Source organism: Heterodontus francisci, chromosome 5 (genome assembly GCF_036365525.1).
Source record: "Heterodontus francisci isolate sHetFra1 chromosome 5, sHetFra1.hap1, whole genome shotgun sequence".
In the NCBI taxonomy this organism is placed as follows: Eukaryota; Metazoa; Chordata; class Chondrichthyes; order Heterodontiformes; family Heterodontidae; genus Heterodontus; species Heterodontus francisci.
The window spans coordinates 145,668,284-145,695,518 of NC_090375.1; the positions used below are offsets into that span (position 1 = coordinate 145,668,284).

Sequence of the window (27,235 nt, forward strand, 5' to 3'; positions counted from 1 at the left end):
AAGTTTCAACAATGAAACATACATGAGCAAGTGATAACCACATAACATGGCAGATTTGAAATTTTTGATAAAAATATGAGATATAAAAGGGGATTTGTTTTAGGGAAAAATGCCAGATCTCGCTTTGCTAATCAATAGATTAGCTTGTTTGAATTTGTGACTTGTAGCTGTGCTTCCCCTTCCACTTTGCAGCACTCTGCTCTATAAAGGTAATGATTTAATATAATTATGCAGGGTTCTATCTGAAACCTTGCCTCGATCTGTATTTCAAATAAAGACGAAGCTAAGTACATTATCAACAATTTTTTGATTATTTTTAGCATTTCCCGTTGTTCTTTTTATTCTCTCTTTGCAGCTCTCCACTTACTTTAACATGACCTCATTCCCGTCTTGCTCTTTCAGTTTCCTTACAAACATTAATACAGTCCATTCTCAAGCACACATCCATTCAAGTTCCTCCGAAGTATTCTGCTGGCCAATATTTCTTTCTACAGCAGCCAAAGTTGATTACTGTGACATTAAATCAGTTATCATTGGATTGTCCTTGTTTAGCAAAACCCTGATCAATTACATCTAATCCAATACATGTATTTTTTTATTTTATTCGTTCATGGTATGTGGGCGTTGCTGGCTAGGCCAGCATTTATTGCCCATCCCTAATTACTCTTGAGAAGGTGGTGGTGAGCTGACTTCTTGAACCACTGCAGTCCATGTGGGGTAGGTGCACCCACTGTGCTGTTAGGAAGGGAGTTCCAGGATTTTGACCCAGCGACAGTGAAGGAATGGGAATATAGTTCCAAGTCAGGATGGTGTGTGGCTTGAAGCTGAACTTGCAGTTGGTGGTGCTCCCAAGCATTTGCTGCCCTGGTCCTTCTAGGTGGTAGAGGTCGCGGGTTTGGAAGGTGCCGTCTAAGGAGCCTTGATGCGTTGCTGCAGTGCATCTTGTTAATGGTACACACTGTTGCCACTGTGCGTCGGTGCCAATCAAGTGGGCTGCTATGTCCTGGACGGTGTCGAGCTTCTTGTTGTTGGAGCTGCACCCATCCAGGCAAGTGGAAAGTATTCCATCACACTCCTGACTTGTGCCTTGTAGATGGTGGACAGGCTTTGGGGAGTCAGAAGGTGAGTTACTTGCAGCAGGATTCCTAGCCTCTGACCTGCTGTTGTAGCCACAGCATTTATCTGGTTACTCCAGTTCAGTTTATGGTCAATGGTAGCCCCTAGGATGTTGATAGTGGGGGATTCAGCAATGGTAATGCAATTGAACATTAAGGGGAGATGGTTACATTCTCTTATGTTGGAGATGGTCATTGCCTGGCACTTGTGTGGCGCGAATGTTACTTGCCATTTATCAGCCCAAGCCTGCATATTTTCCAGGTCTTGCTGCATTTCTACATGCACTGCTTCAATATCTGAGGAGTCACGAATGGTGCTGAACATTGTGCTAACATTAGCGAACATCCCCACTTCTGACCTTATAATTGAAGGAAGGTCATTGTTGAAACAGCTGAATATGGTTGGGCCTAGGACACTACCCTGAGGAACTCCTGCAGTGATGTCCTGGAGCTCAGATGATTGACCTCCAACAACCACAACCATCTTCCTTTGCATTAGGTATGACTCCAACCAGCAGAGAGATTTCCCCCGATTCCCACGACTCCAGTTTTGCTAGGGCTCCTTGATGCCATCGGTCAAATGCTGCCTTGATGTCAAGGGCAGTCACTCTCACCTCACCTCTTGAGTTCAGCTCTTTTGTCCATGTTTGAACCAAGGCTGTAATGAGGTCAGGAGCTGAGTGGCCCTGGCGGAACCCAAACTGAGCGTCACTGAGCAGGTTATTGCTAAGCAAGTGCCACTTGATAGCACTGTCGGCGACACCCTCCATCACTTTACTGATGATCGTGAGTAGACTGATGGGGCAGTAATTGGCTGGGTTGGACTTGTCATACTTTTTGTGTACAGGACATACCTGGGCAATTTTCCACATTGTCGGGTAGGTGCCAGTGTTGTAGCTGTACTGGAACAGCCTGGCTAGGGGTGCGGGTATGCAGAAGTATGTGTCCTACTGAGTGAGGGAATGAATTCAAGCTTTCAATCAGCATCTAGAAATGAAAAAGAAACAATCCCCATTGTACTAATGCAGGTCCTCACATATTAGGATCTGTGGCTGACATCAGTTGAAGATGAATTAGCAGCTTTACTTATCCAGAAATATTAGAGGGTCAATTTAAACTCTCAAAAGGTTTTGGGTGCGGTGAATATGAAATGCAATTTCTGCCTAAATTTCAGACATGGGCTACTGGGATTTAAAGCAGCAACGCATCTCTTAAAGGAAGGTTGCATTCCCTTCTGGCTGATTTTGCTTTTGTTTCATTGCTACAAAAGGAAATTGGCCAGAAATTGGGGTGAAGTGTATTTTTTGTGATAAACAAAGTATCACAATTGTGTGGGATACGCTTGATGGACCAGAGGGTCATTTCCTGTTCATCAATGTTTGTATGTTCGTATATGAGTCTGAGGCAAGCCTCCAGATTTCCTCAACCCCCCACCCCCGGAAGTCATGATGGAAGGGGTGAGGAGGAGAAGAATTCAATGGCTGGAAGATTACAAATATTAGATGTTCACCAGGCTGGAGAGAGGTGGCTGAGATTGTCAGCTTCAGGAGTATCCACCCCGAGGACCTGGATCCAGTGCAGGGAACTCTTCAATGGCTTCACAGGAGTAATACCAGTAAGTATAGGTCCTCATTTCTCCATCCCTGGCACCTGGCACCCACACCGCTTCCCCCACCTCCTCCAGCACTCTGAACAATTCCCTCCCCTGCATTACATCCTTCACCACCCACCCCGAGAGCACTTTAAACCAACTTTAATTCTCATTCCACAAATACACTCACTTCTTTGTTGGTTTTCACTCTTCCATCTATGAAAGATGATGGACACACAGCAAACAATCCATTTAGGTGGGGTGTCTTCTCTTGGTGCACCTTTGTGGATGGCTGTGAAGGCCAATCTTTAAGAGACAGGTTCTGCTACAAGTGCTGCATTTGAAGTTGCTAAATGACGCTGTGAATTGTTTTCGGCGTTGGCGCCTGTTGTCAAGCTGCTGTAGCAACTGGTCGTCATGGTCGTGCACACCAGTCCACAGGATGTGTCACCATTTCCCTCTTTCACCAGCTAGTGACTCCCAAGTGTGATTGTCGACATTTAGGGCCTTCATGTCGCGCTTGCAAGCATCATTGAAGCGGAGCTTTGGGCCCCCGACTGGTCTTCTGGCCCCGGATCCCCCACCATACAGAAGGTCCTTGGGTATGTGACCATCTTCCAACCTACGGATGTGTCTGATCCACCGAAGCCGCCTCTGTTTGATTAGTGCCAAACCACTTGGGAGCTCTGCCTTTGAGAGGACTGTCACATTTGTGATTTTGTCCTGCCAGGATATACCCATAATGCACTGCAGACAGCGAAGATGGAAATTATTGAGCTTCTTCTCCTGGTAGTTGTAAGTCACCCATGTTTCGCAGCCATACAGCAAGGTGCTGAGAACACAAGCCTTATAAACTATGAACTTGGTCCTAAGGGGCAGCTTAGTGTTATTCCATGTGCATTTCGCAAGTTGGCCAAAGGTGATAGCTACTTTCCCTATGCGTGTATCGAACTCTGCATCAAGGGACAGATTGTCTGTCATCGTGGACCCAAGGTAGCAGAATTTGCTAACCACTTCCAATGGGGTGTTATTTAGTGTGATCAGGGGCAGAGATGAAACACCTTGTCCCATGACCACAGTTTTCTTGACACTTATAGTTAAGATGAACAAGTTACAGGCACGGGAGAAACTGTCCATGGGCTGGATTTTAATGGCGCTCCGCAAACTGCGGCGGCGTGCTTTGGTGTCAGTGGTCCACCCGTGTGGAGTGGCTGCCACTGAGCCCCTGCAATCTTTCGCATGGGGCCTCGTTTAAATGAAGGGGGCAGAGCGGCCACCCCCAATGACATAAAGGGGGCAGCCACTCCGTCCCCGTCAACAGCGTCTGGTGCCACCGCGCGGGTGCCAGTGCCATTTTTAAAGGGCTTCAAGCCCTGACAGATCATTTGACTGTTTAAACATTACCTTTACTTTAAATAAAAACAGTAAAGTCCACATCAAAGACCCTCTTCCGCCACCCCCCTCCCCAGTGATAAGACAATAAATTTATTTACCTCTCCTCCACAAAAACCATTTTTAAAATGGTTAAAGGATTTGATAGCGTAGATAGAGAGAATCTATGTCCTCTGGTGGGGGAGTCCAAAACAAGGAGGCATAACCTTAAAAATGGAGCTAGGCACTTCAGGGGTGATGTCATCCATGTTCTTCATACAAAGAGTAATGCAAATCTGGAATTCTGTCCCCCAAACTGCTGTTGAGGCTAGTTCAAATGAGAATTTCGAAACTGAGATTGATAGATTTTAATTAGGCAATGATGTTGAGGGTTGTGGAAACAAGGCAGGTAGATGGGTGTTTAGATGCAGATCAGCCACTATCTAATTGAAAAGCCTCAGCATTTAACTTTACCTCTCCGCCAACACCATTGACTCCAATTGACTCCAAAGCTGTTGCCTGACATGAAGTTTTCAATGAGTTGAAGTTTCCTTCAGTTCAACAGCAGCAAAAGCAGAGTCACCCTTTTCAATTCTGGCTAGAATTGTTACATGTTCCTGCTTCTAGTTCCATTGATCTCTCTGGCTGCCTCTCAGGTTGCAATGCTTGTGGACATTGCTGTTAGGCACTCTATCCTGCCACTTGATGCAGTGATACATTGTAGTCAGGGCAAGTGGAAATGGTCAAGACACAAGGTCTGACAACAGTAGCAGATCCATGATTCTGATCCATACAGTAGTGTGGTGATAACAACAGCTTTGTATATAGCAACTTCTATTGCCAGACTAACCTCTTGTTCTTGCCAGTGCCTTCATTTGAGGGAGCAGAACTATTTTATACTTAACTTCTGTATATAGTTATTGTTTTCTTATAGTTTTACCAACTGTGTCCTGATCTATCTGAAAATTTCAAACTGATTCAATTATTTGAGCAATTTCTGCACTTAAATATTTAGCTGACAGTTACAGATTTGAATAAATGTCAGCTAAATTCAGAAGAGCTGTCAACCATACACATAACACAGAACCACTCACAGAATACTGTTCATGTTTGAATTATATGGCTTAGTTTCTCTATCAAAGCTGTAGCTTAAAGATAACTAATAAGATGGGATAAAAACACAATAAAATGCCTCAATTAACATTTCCATTATTATCATATATATTTAATAAAGTTGACTTTTACAAGGCGAAATGGGTATACATTTCAGACGGTGTTTCAGAAAGTCAACATTGGCAAACATAACCTAATCCACTCTTCAACATAAAACTGCCGGTGGCCCATGTGTTCATTTCTTTTATTTTACTTTTCTACCACGAATCTGATTCCAATGATTAATCATTTTGATAAGTATATGTTATGACGGTTCGCAGGAGTCATTCAGTCTCCAAACAACATTTGCGAGACAGAATATCTTCTCATCTGGAGAACCTGTTGAAAGCAGACAAGATGGCATGCTGCTCGGAGTCCAACACAAACACTTTGCTGCTAAACTGCACATTGCGCACCGATTGTTTTGGCTGCTGCAGGGCTGATGTTTAACATCCAAGCGGCACATTCCACAGGTCGCAATTCAGAGATGTGCACAAGTGTTTCCAGATATCTGTCTCAGCAGAAGCATCTTTTCGCAGTTGTGGTTATTACAACAAATACAATGTTCATTATCCTGTATAATTGCATCTGTTTTGGGAATCAGGCAATCAGTACAAAAGACTTAAATTGGAACGATGCAGCAAGAGTGAAATGTAAAAACATAGCAGCCTCTACACAAAAAAGCATGTTTAGCATTGCAAAGAGATATTGAACCATAGAAAAATTACAGCACAGGAGCCATTCAGCCTGTCGTGTCCGTGCCGACCAAAAAAACTAGCCGCCCAATCTAATTCCACCTTCCAGCATCTGGTCCATAGCCTTGCTGGTTACAGCACTTCAGATGCATGTCCAGGTACCTTTTAAAAGAATTGAGGGTTTCGGCATCCACCACCATTCCTGGCAGTGAATTCCAGACACCCACCACACTGTGGGTGAAAAAGTTTCTCCTCATTTCCCCTCTAATCCTCCTTAAATCTGTGGCCCCTGGTAATTGACCTCTCTGCTAGGGGAAGCAGGTCCTTCCTGTCTACTCTATCTAGGCCCCTCATAATTTTGTACACCTCAATTAAGTCACCCCTCACCCTCCTCTGTTCTAAGGAAAACAGCCCTAGCCGATCCAATCTTTCCTCATAGCTGCAACTTTCAAGCCCTGGCAACATTCTTGTAAATCTCCTCTGCACTCTCTCCTGAGCAACTATGTCTTTCCTGTAATGTGGTGACCAGAACTGTATGCAATACTCCAACTGAGGCAGAACCAGCGTTTTATATAGTTTCAGCATTACATCCCTGCTTTTGTATGCTATACCTCGGCCAATAAAGGAAAGCATTCCATATGCCTTCTTCACTACCCTATCTACCTGTCCTGCCACCTTTAGGGACCTGTGGACATGCACTCCAAGGTCTCTCACTTCTTCTACCCCTCTCAATAACCTCCCATTTATTGTGTATTCCCTCGCTTTATTTGCCCTCCCCAAGTGTATTGCCTGACACTTCTCCGGATTGAATTCCATTTGCCACTTTTCCGCTCACTCAACCAAACCGTTGATATCATTCTGGAGTCTACAGCTATCCTCTTCACGATCAACTGCATGACCAATTTCCGTGTCATCAGCAAATTTCCCAATCATGCCTCCTACATTTAAGTCCAAATCATTTATACCACAAACAGCAAGGGACCCAACAATGAGCCCTGTGGAAGGCCACTGGAAACAGCTTTCCATTCACAAAAACATCTGTATAGATATCTATTGAAGGCCGTCGGCACGAGTGCCCCTCCAGGAGTGCCAATTACCAGCACAACATTCCATTCAGAACCCCCCGTCCAGTCTTTGATCCAATCGCTCCCGACGTCACCATGGCGACGGCACAACGGAAAGCTGCTGTCCAATCCCCGAGGAGTTGCCACGGCAGCGAGAGAAGACGCTTGGACCGCAATTTTCGTGGCCTCAGCCAATCAGAGCCACGCTCGAGCGGAGGGCGGCTTTATAAAATGCACGCGGCACACGATGATGGGTAGAGGCAGAGGGTGAGAGAGGTGTGTTGTGGTGTAGTGACAGCATGCAGTTCTTCACTGTGACACTGGTGCATTTACTTCTGCTTTTAATTGAGGTGAATACGCTTCACGGCATAACATTTATATAATAAAGCAATAAAAAGAATGCGCGATTTTTTTTTAAAGGAGGCTGTGTGAAGGGAACACACATTATGGATTTTTAGGTTTGGTATTTCAAAGCTTGTATTCCGTCTTTCTGTTTTACAGCGGGTCAGTGCCCAGCAATGTTCTTCCCCTTGTAAGTGCCCGAAAGATCCACCCAGGTGCACCCCCGGAGTGCGTCTCGTGTTGGACAACTGCGGCTGCTGTCGGGTTTGTGCTAAACAAGCGGGCGAAGTCTGCACCGAAAGCGACACCTGTGACTCGTTCCAGGGGCTGCAGTGCGATTACAGCGCCGACACCCGGCAGGGCCTCGGTCTTTGCATTGGTGAGTTTACAGCATACACGTTGAAGTATCTTTGCAAACTTAGTAACCAACCTGTCTGTCATCTTATTTTCAGAAAAGGACCACAATTGTCAAGAATTAATATTAAATAGCTGCATCATCTAAGTTGGTGTGCACGTTTCCTACTGGGTCATTCTGAGCACGAAAATACTGGTATGAACCAGTTGATGTTCTGCAGGCTCCAAGAATTATATTTTTAAAACTTTATTAAATATTAATGAATAATAACTGTGGAGCTCTAGTTCTATGCTGGTAAATAACCAAAATTCTTGGGTAATGTAAGCTGAAGGAGGACAAAGTGTTGGGAACCAAACGAGAAATGGAAAAGAAATAGTGGAGGCTGCAGACGTTATGAGGGCGAATTTATGTGGGGGTTTTTTTTAACTTGATTGTCGGGGGTAACTTTGGATGTGCTGGGGAAACTCTGAAAGAATGGGATAATCATGCTCTTATTCTGGGGTCTATGTGGTCTTCTGAAGTTTGGGTGGACAATGAGGAGAAGCTCTGTGGGAATTCACCCCACTTTGAGCATTCAATTAAGAAAAAATTAAGTTATTTTTCTGAGATAAGCTCTCCAGACATCATGGTGTAAATTGTCAAGTTGCAATATCTGTTTAAATTTCGACATAACTTTTCAGACACTATGATGGGAAATTCCAGGACATATATATGTATTGGAGGGCTTGACTGTGTCTGTGTAATGCCTATTTTCACAAGGGTGACAGGGCTAACTTTGGTCATTTTAAACCAATTATGGAAAATTTTGAAATCTTTAATTAAAAATGAAATAACTAATATGAAGATGAATTAAAAGCAACCAACCTATATTTCAGAAAGGAAGATTGTGCTAGACAAACTTTTAAAGTTCTTTGAGGTGATAGTTATGATGAATGGGGGTAATGCAGTAAATGTGGTGTATAAAGACTGCCAGAAAGTACCAGGCAGAGGAAATATTGAGGGTTTAAATAAAAGAAAATTGGATTTGAAAACTAGTTAGAAGGAAAGTAATAGTCAAACTAAAGGGTAGTTTCTCAGTGGTTGGAAGTGAGTAGTGGTGTCACATAGGGTTCTGTTCTTCTATTCACACCACATCAATGATTTGAATATAGAGTTAGAAAGAGTAATTTTCAAGTGTGCAAATGATCCTAAAATATGAGGTATAGTAAATAATTCTGAGGATGAAAGGGAGCAAGAGATTATTGTTAAGATGGTAGAATGAGCAAAAATGTGGCAGGTAGATTTCAGTGTCAAAAAAAATAAAGCTGATAGTTTGAATGGGAAAATAGTTGGGCAGGGCAATTTGGAGGTTTAGTTTCACAAAGCATTTCAAGCAGCACTTACAATAGATGAGGCCAGAGCAAAGCTGATGGAATACTGGGTTTTATGGCAAGTGATATAGATTTGTTAAGCTGAGGTTCAATGATAAACTTATAAAACCTTAGTAAGATCACAGTTGGAATACTGTGTGAAATTGTGAGCTACACATGATGGGAAGCATGTTGAGCTAATATGAAGTGCATATTTACTAGGATGCTTCCTGGTATGAGGAAATGGAAATACACGGCAAGATGAAAAATATGGGCTGTTTTCATTAGAACCAGAGGAGCTTAGGGGGTGATTTAATAGGTCTTTAAAATTGTGAATGACATCACACAGGGTAGATAAAACAGACTGTTTTATAGTGATTGAGGAGTATAAAAAAAGAGGAACATAGATATAAAATTAAACATGTAAGATTTTGAACAGGAAGGAGGAAACTTTGTTTTACAGAGGGTTGTAAGGCTGTTAAATGAATTACTGGGGTTAGTGTTTGAAGCAGAGCAGATACTGGAAATTTAAAATAAAAACTGAAAATGTTAAACATTCAGTGGATTAGGCCAGATTTGTAGAGAGAAAAACATAGGTTATCAACCTGAAACATATAACCCTTTCATCAGAACTGTGAAGTAACTGAGATATGAAAGGATAAAATAAGGATATGTACAATATTAAAATAACTTCTAAGAAAGAAGAAAATTTAGAGACTGTATGCTAAGGCTGGAAGTATGGAAAGATAAATGACCTTTTTTGATTATAATTGCCTTTTTTGTAAGTGGTTCATTCTTGGCTCATAGGGACATCTATAATGGAAAGTGATGAATCACTGCTGCGGGGACCATAGCTATCGTTCAAGTGATATTGTATCTTTCTGAGGGAATTGGTATTTCTTCTGCAAAACCAGAGGTGAACTATAATTTGTAAAAGCTGTAATTCTAAAACTTAAATTCTAAACCAGCTGAGTTAAGGGAGTGTGAACTCACCCCTACCTAGATACCGTAGCATTGCCGATACACAATTCTTGCCATTATGATGTGCCCCTTGAAAAATAGGGCCAGACAGGTAAGTGGAATCGTGCTGCTGCAGTAATTAGTAGAAACACTTTCTTGTAGGATTATAAATCCTAGTGATTCTTTCACTGATAATATTGAAGATGTTTTTTAAATAAATGTTACATTTCTAAGTGTTTGTGGAAACACAATTTCCTGGAATGTAAAATTTCTCTGGACACTGAACAACTTTGGGGCAAGCTGTTCTGATAACATCTATTGATGTGCTTTGTTGCTTCAAATAGAGAAACAGTAGCATTAATTAATTTATGGAGAAAATAAAAATGGGTGTATTTATTGACAATACTTGTAAATTAATCTCAATAGAAAATTAAAACTTTTAAAGTGTATTTGGCTTACTTTTTAAGAAATCAACTCCAGGCTACTTAAAAATCTAAGTGTAATTCTCCACGAGGGATCTCTATAAACAATGTGTGAAGATATTGTAGATGAAATTTCCCTCCTTTTTCTCCCCTCCCCCCACTTCCCCTCCACCTGCCCTGATGAACTAGGGCTACTCTTCTCCACTGGTGGTAGCCATTGGATGTATTGAAAATAGGGAAAACCATGCAAAGGAGAAAGCTGCATATTGCAAATGCTTTTTTGCTGTCCTGGTGAATGGAAAGCAGAGACTTGATTTACAATATTTTCAGGGATTTTTTTGGAGGAGAACTGAGATACTGTGTAGTGACTACTACCAGTAACAATGCAACCATTCACCTAGTTGTATTTCCCCCACCCTCCAAACTGCAATTGTCGTATGTCTCTGGTTCAATAGTAGGAAGCCGGTTAGGGTGCAGGTTTGCTGGGAAATCTTACTGTTAATACTTTTCCCTGCAAGTTCTGATGCATAACCTTCAATTCAAGGAATGTAGTGTTCTGTGTACTTGAATGGATGTAGACAGCTCACCTTACCATACACTGGCTGGAGTAAGAGAAGTGACAAGGGATACTTCTCTCCTATTGCTGGAAATATAAAGACAGCTTAGCTGACCTGGGTCTTTTAAAAGTTAAAAATTAACATCTGCACCAATTATCCCATGGCTGATGTGTAACAATAGAATGCAAAGCCAATATAGCCCAGTTTCATAGGAATTGTCAGTTGTATGCTGCATGTTTGACATTAAATGGTGCAAATGATGATGCTGCACGAATACCCAAAGTACAGTGTAACCAGGATATTAAATTACTACTTCATGCTTCCCCTTCATTAGTATTATCTCTTGTGGGTGAAGTACAGGCTGAAATTTGGGATGCCTGTTTAAAGTACAAGTGTATGATTAAATCAATGCACACCATTCAGCTTGAATAAATATTTTGATGCAATTCTTCTTTCATTGAAAGAAAATTGACTCTGTACTTTCCCAAGAAATTTTCAAATGTAATGATAACCCAAACTAGATTATTCAACTATTGAATCATTAATAAAACTAGAAAGCCTGTTTCAAAAGTGCTTATTTCCACCTACTGTAAAAGATATTATTGTTGCCTAGATGTAGGATTCTTTATTAGATAGCACTCTTAACAAAAATAATATAAACCTAATGTCTCTTATCTTTGAATTTCAGCGCATGAAGGTAATATTTGCATGTATGATGGAGATGTCTATCGAAATGGGGAGACATTCCAGCCAAGCTGCAAATACCAGTGTTCCTGTAAAGATGGTCTGATTGGCTGTGTGCCCCGCTGTAATCTGGATGTCCTCTTACCAGGCCCTGATTGCCCATTTCCCAAACAAGTACAAATGCCAGGAGAGTGCTGTGAGCAATGGGTGTGTGACCACAAACAAGAAGCTCCTGTTGGAGGATTTGCAATGGCAGGTAGGATACAATGTTTATGTATTCTGTATTATTTTAACTGACTATAAACTGAAGATGCACTCTTTAAACCCTGTTATGTATAAATAATCCTGAATGAGCAACTAATTTAGTGGCTCAAACTTGTCAGCTGCACTAGAGTGGGGCTTTAATTTTATCTAACCATGCCACAATACTTATGTATAAGGGTATATATTACAAATTTGCATTCCAACAAAGCATATTGGGAAATTAGGTACACAGGATAGTTTCAGTTAGTGGCCAAAGCATAAATTCATAAAATCTATCCTTCTGGTGTATGCTACTTTAAACTGAAAAGTGGTTAAAATTACATGTTGCACATAGAATGGACATGCAAACCAATCTCTGTATTTATTTTTGCCATGTACTAGAGCCGCCAGAGCTGGCGGGCAGCCATAAAGACAGGGCTAAATTGTGGCGAGTCGAAGAGACTTAGTAGTTGGCAGGAAAAAAGACAGAGGCGCAAGGGGAGAGCCAACTGTGCAACAGCCCCAACAAACAAATTTCTCTGCAGCACCTGTGGAAGAGCCTGTCACTCCAGAATTGGCCTTTATAGCCACTCCAGGCGCTGCTTCACAAACCACTGACCACCTCCAGGCGCGTATCCATTGTCTCTCGAGATAAGGAGGCCCAAAAGAATTTTACATTAGAAAATGAGCCTGGTTTGGCAGGTAAAGGTACTACTAAGCTGTACAATCAACAATTTCCAGGTTCAATCCTGAGTCTACAGTGGCTTAACTCATTTCTTCTCTGACATTGGTTGGTGCACTACACTTGGCCATTGTGTCCCAGATCATGGAGAAGATTTTACTTAATTACCAGTTTCTGGATCGAACTGTCTCCTTTTCACTCCAGTCCCTCTACACCTCAATCCCTTCCCAAGATGGTCTGCTTCTTCCTTAAACAGTAACCTACCCAGTTTGCAAATGTTACCACTCTCCTTTGCTTGACAGAACTTATTCTCACATTGAACAATTTTTCAGGTAAAAGGTCTCTCAATGGAAACCTGCAATGGTCCTCTCCATTCTTGCCTTTTTCGGATACGTTGAACACTTTTTGTTTCAGGTCCACTCCTTGATCTCTTTTCTCATTACATTAAGTGTTAGCCATGGCTCAGTTGGTAGAACTCTCATTTCTGAGTCAGAAGGTTGTGGGTTCAAGTCCTACTCTAGGACTTGAGAACAAAAATCAAGGCGCTGATACTCCAGTGCAGTACTGAAGGAGAGCTGCACTGACTGAGGTATTGTCTTTCAGATAGGATGTTAAACTGAGGCCCCATCTGCCCTCTTGGGTGGGTGTAAAAGATCCCATGCTGCTTTTTTCAAAGAAAAGCAGGGAAGTTATTCCTGGTGTCCTGGCTCATATCTATCCCTCAATCAACATCACAAAAACAGATTGGCCGTTATCATATTGCTGTTTGTGGAAACTTACTGTGTGCAAATTGACTGCACATTACAACAGTGACTACATTTCAAAAGCACTTCATTGGCTATAAAGCACTTTGGGACATCCTGTGGTCATGAAAGGCACTATGAATGCAAGTCTTTCTATCTTTTACATAGATGATTGTGTTGGTGTTGCTTCCTGCTCTCACATATATCTGGAGAATTTCATTACTTCGGATGCTTCAAGTTTCCACCCTTCCCTCACTTTAATGTGGTCCATCCCTGAATCTTCCCTTCCTTTCTGGGTCTTCCCTGTGACTGGAAATAGGCTGTTCACTGACATTTATTACAAGTCTACTGACTCCCATGACTACCTAGATTATATTTCTTCAAACCCCTCTTCATGTAAGGACACCATTCCTTTTATCCCAGTTTCTCCATCTTAGCAAGTTTTTCCTGCTCCCCCCCCCCCCCCCCCCCCCCACCACCACCGTTCACCCACCCTGAAAACTTCACTCCTCCCCCTCCCCACCAGTGTTCCGCTCAGAACAGAGATCCAAAGGCGTGGGAGTTCTGGCATCTGGCCAGAATATCGGAGCGAGACGGCCGTCCGTCGCATCAAGGTAGGTCTTTATTCATGTAATTTAAATAAATTTAAATATTTTAATTGGGTTCCTATTGCCAAGCGGCGGCAGGGCCGCCACGAGGCCTCACCGCTGCCGGTAATATGGGGCAGTATCTTCCCGGTGGCAGTCCTCTCCTGGAGGTCTTTTCCGGGACCCCCACCACGACCCCTGACGTCGGGAGCAGGTAAAATCCAGCCCTCAATGTAAGCTCTAGGAACAGCACCTCATCTTCCCACTAGGTGTTTGTAACCCTCTGACCTTAACATTGACTTTAACAATATCAGATCTTAACTACGACTCCCATATTCTCTGTGGCAGCACCTCCTGCCACAATGTAGAATGTATGTTCTAGCACTTCCAGGAATGGGGTGGGGGAAGGACTGGGTTGGTACTTGGTGTGGAGATCCCCATTGAAACACTGCTGTTGGAATGGTCTCGACCTAGGTTTTTTTCTTCGACTGAAGCCTGCTCCACCATGCTGGTTTTTCCTGCTTCCTTTTCCACTAGCCTCTTGAGCCAGTCACACACACTGTCTTGAATATGTCTATTATTTCTTTGATTTCTCTCATTATACCTCCTTTTTTCTGTTGCGAACGTCATTTCTGTCATTTAACCATCTCCGGTCCTCCATACAAGCACTTAATAGGTCTTTCTATCTTTTCCTGTGTCTTTTCCTTCCACCTCATCTGCCTCCCCCACTGTTGTGTTCCTTTTTAAGTATCATTCATCTGTAATATTGTCCAGTCCTGAGGCACACTCTTAAGAACAGAAAGCTCAATTGACTGACCCTTGTTTATCAATAGATATTGCCTGGCCAGCTGAGTGTTTTCAGATTTCCAACACCTGCAGTATTTTGCTTTATTTTGAGAGAAAAGTCACAATGGCTAGTCCATGAGCCCTGTTCCATTTTCATGGGGTAAGGTTGTTGGGCTCAGTTGTGATGCTCCACAATTCAACACTCCAATTCAGATTCAAACCTGAAAAACAATCCCTTAAGTGACACCAGAAGGCAATTTCATGGAACTGTCCCTCAGCATAAGTTATCAGCTTTAGCACAGGGCCGGAGAAGGGGGCAAACTGAAACAGTAAAGGAATGAATATGCAAGTGCATGTTTGTGAAAAATTGGAGAAACATCACAGTTTTTATTGAATTTAAATGCTCTCCTATGAACTCTATTACTCGAATGATTCATCCTATATTTACATCCTCATGATTGTTTTCAGAAGCCTGGATGCAGTCCATGAAAAAAAATGTTTATTTTTGCTAATCTTGAATGTGGGATAATCCAGGTCAACAAACCCAGTATTTCTTGGCTTGTAATTTCAACAGTAAAGCTTCCAAACCAAATTCCTCAATGTCTTTGAATGTTTTTTCTTGGATAGAAGACAAATTTACTGACATTAGCTCTATTTAAAATGGTAAGACGAAACATGAGAGAAAATTGTAATATTCCACACATTCTAGAATAGAACTTCCTTTTTCTATGATTTAGTTAATAGACGACCATAGTAACTTAGAAACTAGCAATCAAAGTGATGACATTTAATTGCAAACAATTTCAAAACTTCAAAGTTTCTACACATAGCCTTGCATAAGAGGATAACTTCTTTTCTTCCCTTCAGCTTACAGGCAGGAGGCAACCTATGAATTGGATTCACTTAACCCTAGCATGAACTGTATACAGCAGACCACACAGTGGAGTGCCTGCTCCAAAACCTGTGGCATGGGCATTTCTACTCGTGTAACTAATAAAAACCGCCAATGTGATCTGGTGAAGCAGACACGAATTTGTGAGGTTCGACCATGTGGAGATTACAAAGTCACTGTCAAAGTGAGTACAAACAATTATTGCTAGAGGTCTGATCTTTACTCTTTGTCTTGCTGTAAATAGACTGTTGATTAAGATACCAGGAGCTACAACAAAACTTTCATTTATGTAGCGCCCTTGACCTAGAGAAATGTCCCAAGACACCTCACAAAAATGTAACAAGACAAAAGTGACCAAAGGAAATACTAAGAGTCACTAGAAATTTAGCCAAAGAAGTGGTTTTTAAGGAGGATGTTAAAGGAGGTGAGGCAAAGAGTTTTAGGAAGGGAATTCCAGAGAGTAGAACCTAGATGAAGGCATGGCTACTAATGGTGAATCAATGGTAATGGGGATGCGCAAGAGGCCAGAGTTGGAAAAATAGAGTTCTTGGAAGACTATAGAGCTGCAGAAGGTTACATAAATGGAGAGAGGCTAGGCCATGAAGGGAATGTGACACAAAGCTATAATTTCATAACAACAACTTGTATTTCTATAGCATCTTTAATGTAGTAAAATATCCCAAGGTTCTTCACAGGAACAGTATCAATCAGAAACTGATATTGAGCCAAAGGAGGAGATATTAGGACAGGTGGCTGAAAACTTCTTCAAAGAGGAAGGTTTTAAGGAGTGTCTTAAAGGAGGAGAGAGAGGTGGTGAGGTTTGGGCAAGGAATGTCATAGCTTAGGGCCCAGACAGCTGAAAGAATGGCCACCAAAGCTGGGGTGAAGAAAGGGGGAATGTACAAGAGGCCAGAGTTTGAGGAATGTAAAATTCTCTGTGGGTGGTAGGACTGAAGGAGGTTACAGAGATAAAGCGGGGTAAGACCAAGGAGGGATTTAAACATACAAGTGAGAATTTTAAAATTGAGGCATTGATGGACCAGGAGCCAATGTAGGTCTACGAGCACAGGAATGATGGGTGAATGGGACTTGGTACAGGTTAGATTACAGACAGCAGTGTTCTGGATTATGTTATGGCCATGTGGTGCAATGTGGGTGGTTCCCACTGTTCAACTCCCCGCCTGACTGCAGCAAGTGTGTTTTGTTATTGGGCTTTAACCCCTTTGTTGTTTTATTTGTTAAAGAAACAGACAGGGACAGGTTTTCTTGTAGGTTTAAGAACAGAAAATCAATTGTTTATTGATCAATACGCCTTATCCCGAAATTGTTGCAACTGCATCCACTCACACATTCGCTTGTACACACACGAGACAGATAGAAAGGGAAAAAGCGGAAAGTGATTTCTAGTGGGCAGGGAGGTCATAATAAGCCCGTTGAATTCTTTTGGAAATCGGGTTCTCATTGGATGCAGGCCTGAGATGATTGTAGATTTCTCTCTTGATTGAAAGTTCAGTTGAAGACAGTGGATCACTTCTAGTTCACTGCTGTCCAGTGTAGATGTAGGATTCTACAGCAGGGCATGTGCCTTCTGGTTTACTGGAAAACAAGTTGTTAAATGTTGCTTTTCTTCTCTCTCTCTCTTTCTCTGGAGTGTCTCAGTCTCTGTCTCCAGTGGCCGTTTTGAATCCTTGTTCACTTTTTAAAGAGGTTCAGTGTGCGTGACAATTATCTTAATTTTAACTACATTGGTTTGTAACTATTATTAAAGCTGTCAATAGATATAATATATCAATTTACACCTTTTTTAACACCGCTTCAACTTTCACCAAGGTTTTTATTTGGTGCATCTACTCTTAATGTTATTTGACTATTGCATGTAACCACCCTTGTGTAGTTCCAACAGGGTCATTAAGTAGCTATCAGTAAAGAGAGCTTTTTCAACTTCTACATGCCTACTACTTCCTCAGTACTCCAAGAATGGATCTCCTAACTTAGTAGTGATCAGGGATTGATCATGGGTCAAGGGTGAAATTCAACTTCAACAGGGGTGTAAAACAGAGGTAGCAGACCAGCTGATTTTTCCTTCACATTTAAGTCAATTAGGCAAGGTGAGTAATGTGTGGCAGCTACCAACCATTTCACTCTACCACTAAAGTTAAATTTACCCCAGGATCTCCAGATTTATAGTTCAATGGTGCATAACACAGTACTCTTTCCCCACTGACCTACCAGCAGTATATTCTTGTTTCTACAAAAATATATGCATTTTCTAAACTAGAAACACAAATCCTTCTCAAATTGAAGGATCTGACAATTTGGTTTTGCATAGATGTCTTGGACAGGTTTAATATGCTCAAAACATGTAAATTCCCAGGGGCAAACACTACATACCTGTAATTAAAATTATATATGAACTCTATGGCAGCACTTCAATTATGGGGGAAAGAAAGAAGGAACTTGCATTTATATAGCACCTTTCACATCTTTAGATGTTCCCAAGCACTTCACAGCCAATTAATTACTTTTGAAGTGTCGTCACCGTTACGTAGACAAATGTGGCAATCAGTTCAAACCCAGCAAGATCTCTCAAACAGCAAATAACAAGTGACTAGTCAGTCTGTTTTTGGTAGTGTTGGTTGAAAGATAAATATTGGCCAGGACACAGGGAGAATTCCCCTGTTCTTCAAATTGTGCTATGGGATCTTTTACCTTCATGTGATAGGGCGCACAGGGTCTTGGTTTAATAACTCATCTGAAAATCTGTACCTCTAACAATGTAATGCCGTCTCAGTACAAGCATAGATTGTGGTGAAGTACTGGAGTGGAGCTTGAACCATGTCTGTCTGTCCAACTATGTCTTCTTTCAATGTAGTATACTGTATTCATTGCTCACAATGTGATCTCCTCTACACTGGGGAGATCAAACGCAGATTGGGCGACCACTTTGCGGAACACCTCCGCTCAGTCCAAAAGCATGACCCTGAGCTTCCGGTTGCTGGCCATTTCAACACCTGCCCCCACCGCCCCCCACTGCTCTCATGCCCACTTCTCTGTCCTGGGATTGCTGCAGTGTTCCAATGAACATCAACGCTAGCTCGAGGCACAGCATCTTATTTACCAATTAGGCACACTACAGCCTGCCGGACTGAACATTGAGTTCAATCATTTCAGAGCATGACGAGGCCCCCTTTTTATTTTTATTTTTGTTGTTTTTTCTTTTTTTCTTTTTTATTTGTTTGGTTTATTTTAGTTTGTTTCTACTGTGCCTACCCACTTTTTTCATGTTTGTGCTTTGGGCCAGGGCTGTTCATTTTTCTGTCAATTAACACCCTCTCTGTACTAACGCTTTGTCTTTCACCACACCATTAACATACCATTTGCCTTTGTTCCATGACCTTCTGGTCAGTTATTCTCTGTGACCTTGTCCTATCAATACCTTCTCTTTTGTTATTTCTTGCCCTACCCCTGCTTTATTTGCTTAAAACCTATTACATTTCTAATATTTGCCAGTTCTGATGAAGGGTCACCTGACCTGAAACGTTAACTCTGCTTCTCTCTTCACAGATGCTGCCAGACCTGCTGAGTATTTCCTGAAAGACAATAAATTAGACTAACTAGAGAGTCATTAGTTTTACATTGCTAACGGGCAAGACAGTGGAATTGATCCTTGGGAACAAAGTTTATGGCGTATTTGTATGACCATGGCCAAATTAGTCATAGAACTGACCACTTCAGAGCGAACTGACCACTTCTTGACCTTTTTAGGAAATTACTTTCCCTTGCTCAAAACCAAGTGTAAGGACCAGCCTAGCAACTACAGGCCAGTCAGTTTAACCTCAGTAGTGGGAAAGCTTTTTATAAAAAAAAAATAAATCGGAACCAAATAAATAGTCACTTGGACAAATGTGGGTTAATTAAGGAAAACCAGCACCTATTTGCTACAGGTAAATCGTGTTTAACTAACTTGATTGAGAGGGTTGATGAGGGTAATGCAGTTGATGTGGTGTACATGGACTTCCAAAAGGCATTTGATAAAGTGTCACATAACATGCTTATCAGTAAAGGTTGAATATGGAATTGAATAAAAGGGACAGGAGCAGTTGAGTGATAGGAAACAGCAATTATGAACGGTTGTTTTTCGGACTGGAGGAAGGTATATAGTGGGGTTCCCCAGGGGTCAGTGTTGGGACCCCTGTTTTCCTTGATGTATATTAATGACCTAGACTTTGGTGTATGGGGCAGAGTTTCAAAGTTTGCAGATAAAACAAAACTTGGAAGTATTGTAAACTGTCAGGAGGATAGTGATAAACTTCAAAAGAACATAGGCTTGTGAAATAGGCGGACAAATGGCTGATGAAATTTAATGCAGAAAAGTGTGAAGTGATTCATTTTGGTAGGAAGAATGAGGAGGGTACAATTCTAAAGTGGGTGCAAGAGCAGAGGGATCTGGTGTGCACTGAAGATGTGCACAAATCAATGAATGTTGCAGGGCAGGCTGAGAAAGTGGTTAATAAAGTATATGGGATCCTGGGCTTTATGTAGGGACATAGAGTATAAAAACAAGGAAGTTATGGCAAACCTGTATAGAACACTGGTTTGGCCTCAATTGGAGTGTTGTGTCCAGTTCTGGGCACCACACATTCAGAAGGATGTTAAGGCATTAGGAGAGTGCAGAAAAGATTCATGAGAATGGTTCTCGGGATGAGGAATTTTAGTGACATGGATAAGTTTGAGAAGCTGGGCTTCTTCTCCTTAGGGAAGAGAAGATTAAGAGGAGATTTGAGAGAGGTGTTCAAAATCAAGAGGGGGGTCTGGACAAAGCAGATGGGGTGAAACATATTGGCTGAAGGATCCAGAACCAGAGGACACCGATTTAAGGTGATTAACAAAAGAAGCAACAGCAACATGAGGAAATATTTTTTTTTTTTAGCACAGCGTGCGGTTAGGATCTAGAATGCACTGCCTGAGAGTGTGGTGGAGACGGATTAAATTGAGGTCTTCAAAAGATAACTGGATAATTACCTGAAGAGAAACCATTTGCAGGGCTTTGGGAAAAGGCAGGGGAATGGAATTAGGTAAGTTGCTTTTGCAGAGAGCTGGCAAGGACATGATGGGTCATATGACCTCTTTCTGTTCTGTAACCATTCTATGATTCTGTGGTTTTTTCAAAGCTCTGATATCACATACCTCTAAAGATCCTTATAAGAAGCTGTTACACATGCTTAGGGTAGCAGGGTCATTTGAGACCTGGGTGGCCACCCTGCCCTGTTTTCGAGTGGTCCTATGCTCAGGGTTATGAGCCATTGCCAACAGTGCAACCTGCAAATTTCCGGTGGTGATGGCAAAAGATCTAGAACCTCAAGGGGCAATGGCTGCTTACAGGCAGAGGATCCTCAGGAAGAGGACTTGTGGTTTCTTTAAAGCACGTGAGGAAGGCAACGGGAAACCACCTTGTACATTTTCCCTAGTTCCTGGAAGTTAAAAAATGTGAGGCTCTTGCAAGCAACTGAAGAGGAAAGCGCAGGATGGTGAGGCGTGGACAAGTGAGCAGAGGGCCTGTCCTTGGGCAGATCACCACTACACACAATCGTAAAGCAGTTGCTGTACTAGGTGAAATGTGAAGGTCAATATGGACCTGGATTTGGAAACTGCATCTAAATTGGTGATATTTGCAAATGATAAACAAGGATAGTAGTCTCATGAAGCAGATGAAGAATTACAGAAGGACCGAAACACTATTTGAAATTGGGTAGTATGATGGCAGATGAAATTCAATAAGGATAAATGCTAGGTCTTGCCATTTGTAAGATAAAATGAGGGATATATTGAATAAATGATGAGGGAGATGCTAAAGAAAGACCTAGGAATGATAGCAGCCCCAATGCTGGCGCCTCTCAAATGCACTTAACTTTGTGATTTTTATACCTTTCGTGTACACAATGACAGTTAATTGAATCTCTTTATATATCTCCGAGTGTAATGAATTCCAGTTACGCTGTTCACTTCCTGAAGAGCAACTAAAATTTTACACAATTTGAATCTAACTGTGCAATAGTGTTACTCAACAATACAACGGGATCTGAACTGGATATTAGTGTTTTTGCACCCCATATGTGGTTGTACAATCTTTACAATGCAGGCTGAGAAAATATTTGGAAAGACTAGGCCAGATATAAATCATATGGTTTTCAGCTACATTTAACACAGTAATGAAAAGCTGCAATATTTTCACTTAATTGATACAATAACATTTGTTGCCATTTTGAATTTACCAAGCAAAGTTAATTACAAAATTGCCTCTTCCTGTAAACTCAAACTGCAAATACCTTCTTTGCTAGACAAGACATAGTTATGCAATTCAATGTATTGATGTGCAAGTCAGACACTTCTGTACACTTGACAGAATGCTATGGTGTTAGTGCCCAATATGATCCCATGATTTTCAAACCACCTCTGTTAGAATATTGCTCTTTGTGCCAACAAAACTAATATCTATCTTTTTGCTTTTTTTTAAGAAAGGGAAAAAATGTGTCCGAACACCAAAAGCAACGAAACCAACCCGATTTGAATATAACGACTGCCTAAGTGTCCAGTCCTACAAACCTAAATATTGTGGAGTCTGCAATGATGGAAGATGCTGCACACCTCACAGCACCAAAACATCTCAGCTGGACTTCAAATGTCCAGGAGGAATAATCATTAAAAAACAGATTATGATCATTACCACATGCGCCTGCCATTATAATTGCCCGCAAGACAACACCGTACTCCAAACAGAACAAATACCTGGTCCCTAAATATTTGACTCCTAGTTTAGAAGCTGGATATTGCAGCAGTGTTTTTGTATGATTAAGTGGGCTTTAAATACAGTTAACAGGATATCAGTTTGCCTCTTGGTTTGTGAAAATACTTGAACATTTTTATTGAATTTTGTATTTAAAGAATGTTCTTGCCTATTGCCTAGGTTGTAAATAGAAAACTAGCTTATCATGATGACTTGACATGAGAGTTGTACTTGTATAGTTGCATATTAAATAGTCATTAAAATATATTTTTATAAAAACAGCACACATGTCTTCAAGTTGCCCTATCCAGTACAAATCTGAAATTAATTTTGCCAAGCAGCTTCGGTTCAGATGAAACAACCACCTTTTACTCAGCCCAGCAAAGACCTTTATGTTCCTCTAATGGTACTACTGTGAGCTACTCTGACTTGCCTGGTGAAGTGAGCACCTCTGAAATGCTCTTGCATGCACTGTCTGCCTTCCTTGAATATAATAATGATCTCATACTTGCAGTGTGGGATAGGTGTATAGTGGGATCCAAGAGTTCCCACTGCACCTTATCTTTGTCGATAGAGCGTGATTTCTGGAATTTTGGTTGGCATTGCAAGATACATATGCAAATCCAATGAGGTGAAATTTTCAGTGGGATGGATGCTTATGCCCCTTTTAATACTGATTGAAAACATAGTAGCAGCGTGTGAATTACTGATAAATGTTGTGGGCACATATACTGTACTTCACCTAGGCATTTGCAGTACCCAATTTGTTGGTTGGAAAGTAATATCAGTTGAGATGTTTAAAAAAAAAAATTAGCCAGTGGAAATGGAGACTGAACACCAGTACAAACATTTATCATAGAGAGCCCCCACTGAATTTTCTCCAGGTAAAATATTAAGAGTTTTCATATCTATAACTGGTTTGATTTCAGAGTTACTCTTCCAAAAGATGAATTTGATGATTTATCAGTTATGATGAAAGTCACTGACCTGAAATGTTAACTCTGCTTCTCTCCACAGATGCTGCCAGACCTGCTGAGTATTTCCAACACTTTGTTTTTATTCCATCTAGGAGGAGATGGTAAGCATGCAGCTAATGATGTATATCAATTCCTTTTAATAATTTACTTGAAGACTGCCGCAAGCATTTACTATTACATAATAATTTGTTCCTTCCAAACTTTTTTGCTGATTAGGGAGTGTGAGGGGATCTGTTTAATCAGGATATAAATTTAGTAGTGTACTTTTTACATGCACCTGACTTAACCTCAGCCCATTTAAATGCCCTGGGTGAACACTGGTTGAGTTTATTGCCTGACAATCTGCGCTTGCTTTAAACTGAAGGAGGGAAGTTATGTGCTGCTGCAGACCTTGAAAGTATTGCGTCTTTTTTGGCCTGTTGGTTGTTGTCAACACCAGATGGTCTCCCTCCCTGCAGTGCAGCACTATCTACCTAAAGGAGGAAGCAGCAGTTGGCACATCCTTTGAATGTTTTTCAGTCCGTTTGCTCGACAGTCTACGAGGAAAGTGTGCACTCAGTGGAATCCCAGAAAATGATGCAGGATTTACATACAATACATTAAGCAATTCAGGAGAAATTTCTTTACTCAGAGTGGAGAGAATGTGGAACCTGCTAACACATGAAGTGGTTGAGGCAAAAAGGATAAATGTATGTAAGAGAAAGCTAGATATGTACATAAGGAAGGAATAGAAAGATTAGGCCTCAGCTACAGTATTGTACAATTTTGGTCAGCACACTTTAGGAAAGATTTCAAGGTCTTGGAGAAGTACAGAGAAAGTTTACTATAAGGATACCAGGAATGAGGGAGTTCAGTTCTGTGGAAAGATTGGAGAAGCTGGGATTGTTTTCCTTATAGCTGCAAAGGTTAAGGGGGAACCTAATAGATGTATTCAAAATTATGAAGGGTTTTGATAGAGCAAGTAGGGAGAAACTGTTGGCAAAAGATCTAGAAGGAAAACATTTTTTTTTTCACACAGTTGCTATCATCTGGAATGCACTACCTGGAAGAGTGGTGGAAGCAGATTCCGTAGGAACTTTCAAAAGGCAAATGGACATGTACTTGCAGAGGACTAATTTGCAGGGTTATGAGGAAAAAGCTGGTGTGTGGGACTAAATTGGACAGCTCTTTCAAAGAGTCTGTACAGACATGATAGGCTGAATTTCCTCCTTCTGTGCTGTAGATTTTATGAATCTGTGATGTGCTGATAGTGAGATGAAGAAAGGTGGGCAAAGGCCCGTGTGGAACTGAGTCTTGTTGGGCAGAATGGCCTTTTTCTGTGCCATAAATGCTTTGTAGTGTTTCACTTCCCCATGAGGGAATGTCCCAGGGAATTGCACATAAAGTATAAACCAGACAGTGACCCAGGTTTGTGGCTCAGACCCATTTTTGCTTTTCCTGACACTGGAAACTGAAACACATGAGAAACATCAACCTCATTCTGCTTTAATTTTGGCCTGTAGAATCATTTATCTGCTTCCTCTAATTTTACCCAGGGAGAAAAATAAAGCCTAAAAATCAGAAGGTCTACCTTTAGTATTCTACGAACAAACTAACTCACATGGAATACCTACCTTGCCCCAAGAAATTAAAGTGAGTCTTACAAGGAGTCTTAGTAAGTGAGTCTTACAAGTTCTCTTACCCCCACTTCCCACATCAAAAAGGAAATCATCAACAACTCGACAACATGCATGATACAAAGCACTTCATTCGCACTTTGAATTTCACAAGATAAGAGAGTACTTCTTAAATGATTCACATATCCCATCTAGTTTTAAAACAACATCATTGGCATCATTAAAGTGATCCATAATTACATTGGGAGAGACTTGGGTTTGCGCCAAATGGTCACTATATGGATGATGTGCCCAAGATGCCTGCCCAACACACCACTCAGGAGATCTGAACTAATTTTAGGTTAGGGCCTCATTATTACATTGTCGGTGAAATGTGAGCATCAAATGAAGCCATACTGCAGCTTGTTAATCTGTTAATTGTGTAGCAATTGTTTAATCATATGCAGGTAGAGTGTTTTAATTGGGGTCTTACTTGAGCACTTATAAGCAGACACTGAGACTGTGGAGGTTTTGAGTGAGGAGCTACATGTTTGTAATCCTTTTACTCCATACAATAAATGTGAAACTGAGTAAAGATAGGCTCCATGTTTATCATTCCACAACAAGCTTTCTGCAATTTAACATGGTAGGAGAGGATGGTTGCCTAAAGCTGAAGGTTGGAAACTAGGATTTTGTTACATAGAAAACTAAAATCTTACTGGCTATTGTGGAAAATGTGGCAGAAAACAAATATAAATTGTCAGGGTTTGATTATCCTCCAATGTTCCCTGAGTCTGAACCATATGACCTGTGGAAGAACGAAGTGGATATGTGGACACAGGTTACATCCCTACCAAAGAGGAAATAAGCTATGGCCTTGGCATTGTCACGTCCTACCAAAAGTAAAATCAGAAGTAAAGTGTTTTGTCACCTGGATGCTCACCAGTTGGATACTCATGAAGGTTTGGATCTATTGTTAGAATTCTTGGATGAAATTTACAAGAAAGATGACCTATTGAATGCTTTTGAGGCATGGTCAAACGTTGATAAATTTCGGGAAACTGATGGTTATTCAATGGAGGAATATATCATTCACCTTAACAGACTGTATAGAAGATGGAAGAAATTCAATTTGGAGATCCCTGGTTCAGTGCTAGCATTTAAATTTCTATATTGTGCTGGGATTTGGTTCTTGGAAAAAGACTCCCTGTTGGATCAGATGTCTGCTGCCTTGAAGAAATTCCTGGGGAAACAGTCATTTCCTGCAGCCCTGGTAGAACAAACCGGGAATTCTGCTGTGACACAAAGAATGGAGTACTCAATGTTTACTGGATTGCGAAATAGTCCAGATACTGGACACAGGCATAAGTTCAAGGAAGAGTTAAAGACAGTAGGAATGAGGATGAAAGCACCCTTAGCAGGTCTGACTATTACAGTGGAAGATAGAATTGGAACAGCAATAATAGGCGAATGAATCTCAGGAATGCCCAAAGGAACAGTTAATAGGTGCTTCAGGTGTGACTCAAAGTATCATTATGCAATGAACTGCCCAAAGCAGAGAGGCAGAGTCCTCAAAATAACACATGATACAAAGAATACTGAGGCAGAAGAGGAAGATAATGATGAATCTGAATGAATTGTACTCACAAAAGGAGTTTTAGTCCTGTGATGAATGAGTTAGTTGCAGATTTGTTCAACTGTGCTGTATTGGATAGTGCTTGCACATCGACAGTATGTGGAACTGATTGGTTACAATGTTATCTGGATTCACTCAGTAGTACCAAAACGTGAACATTATGATTATGAATACTGCAGCTGAAAGTCCTGTGTCAACGCTCTGTGAAAGGAATCACACAGTGATTGATGAAATGCTGCATAAAATTGTAGCTGACCAACCAAACTGCAAATTAACAACCACCCTGCCATGGGAAATTCATGCAAAGAATTCACTTCAAATGGTTGGGGCTATAGTCCTTATCAATTGGTCTGTGGGCAGAATCCCAAATTGCCTTCTGTACTGAACAACAGACCTCCTGCTCTAGAAGGTACTATAATTAGTTCCATTTTTCTGCACATTTGATTGATTTAGATGCAGGGAGATGAGCATTCATCAAGGCTGATGTCTCTGAGAATATTCAGAGAGCTCTGAGACATCGTATAAGGCCACCTGAGGTGGAATTTAAATTCAGGAGATTTGGTGTATTATAAAAGAGAGGGACAAAGGGAATGGAAGGGCCCTGGTAAGGTAATAGGTCATGAAGGTAAGACAGTAGTTATCAAACATGGAAA

The 27,235-nt window shown here is 41.2% G+C and overlaps 1 protein-coding gene across 1 annotated transcript; it reads left to right on the plus strand.

The window, feature by feature from the left end:
• The first annotated feature begins 7,259 nt into the window (after positions 1-7,259).
• On the plus strand, positions 7,260-22,583 carry LOC137369632 (CCN family member 3-like). Its single transcript, XM_068030963.1, has 5 exons — positions 7,260-7,338; positions 7,490-7,709; positions 11,662-11,913; positions 15,566-15,774; positions 22,106-22,583. Exons 1-5 carry the CDS (start codon positions 7,288-7,290, stop codon positions 22,385-22,387), a joined length of 1,014 nt encoding a protein of 337 aa, XP_067887064.1. The 5' UTR covers positions 7,260-7,287; the 3' UTR covers positions 22,388-22,583.
• Positions 22,584-27,235: the final 4,652 nt, after the last annotated feature.

Excerpts from the sequence above, each read along its gene's own strand:
- LOC137369632 (XM_068030963.1), top strand. The coding sequence starts at position 7,288 with ATGCAGTTCTTCACTGTGACACTGGTGCATTTACTTCTGCTTTTAATT. Across the intron at positions 11,914-15,565 it reads TGGAGGATTTGCAATGGCAG|CTTACAGGCAGGAGGCAACC; the intron begins GTAGGATACAAT and ends TCTTCCCTTCAG. Across the intron at positions 15,775-22,105 it reads ATTACAAAGTCACTGTCAAA|AAAGGGAAAAAATGTGTCCG; the intron begins GTGAGTACAAAC and ends CTTTTTTTTAAG.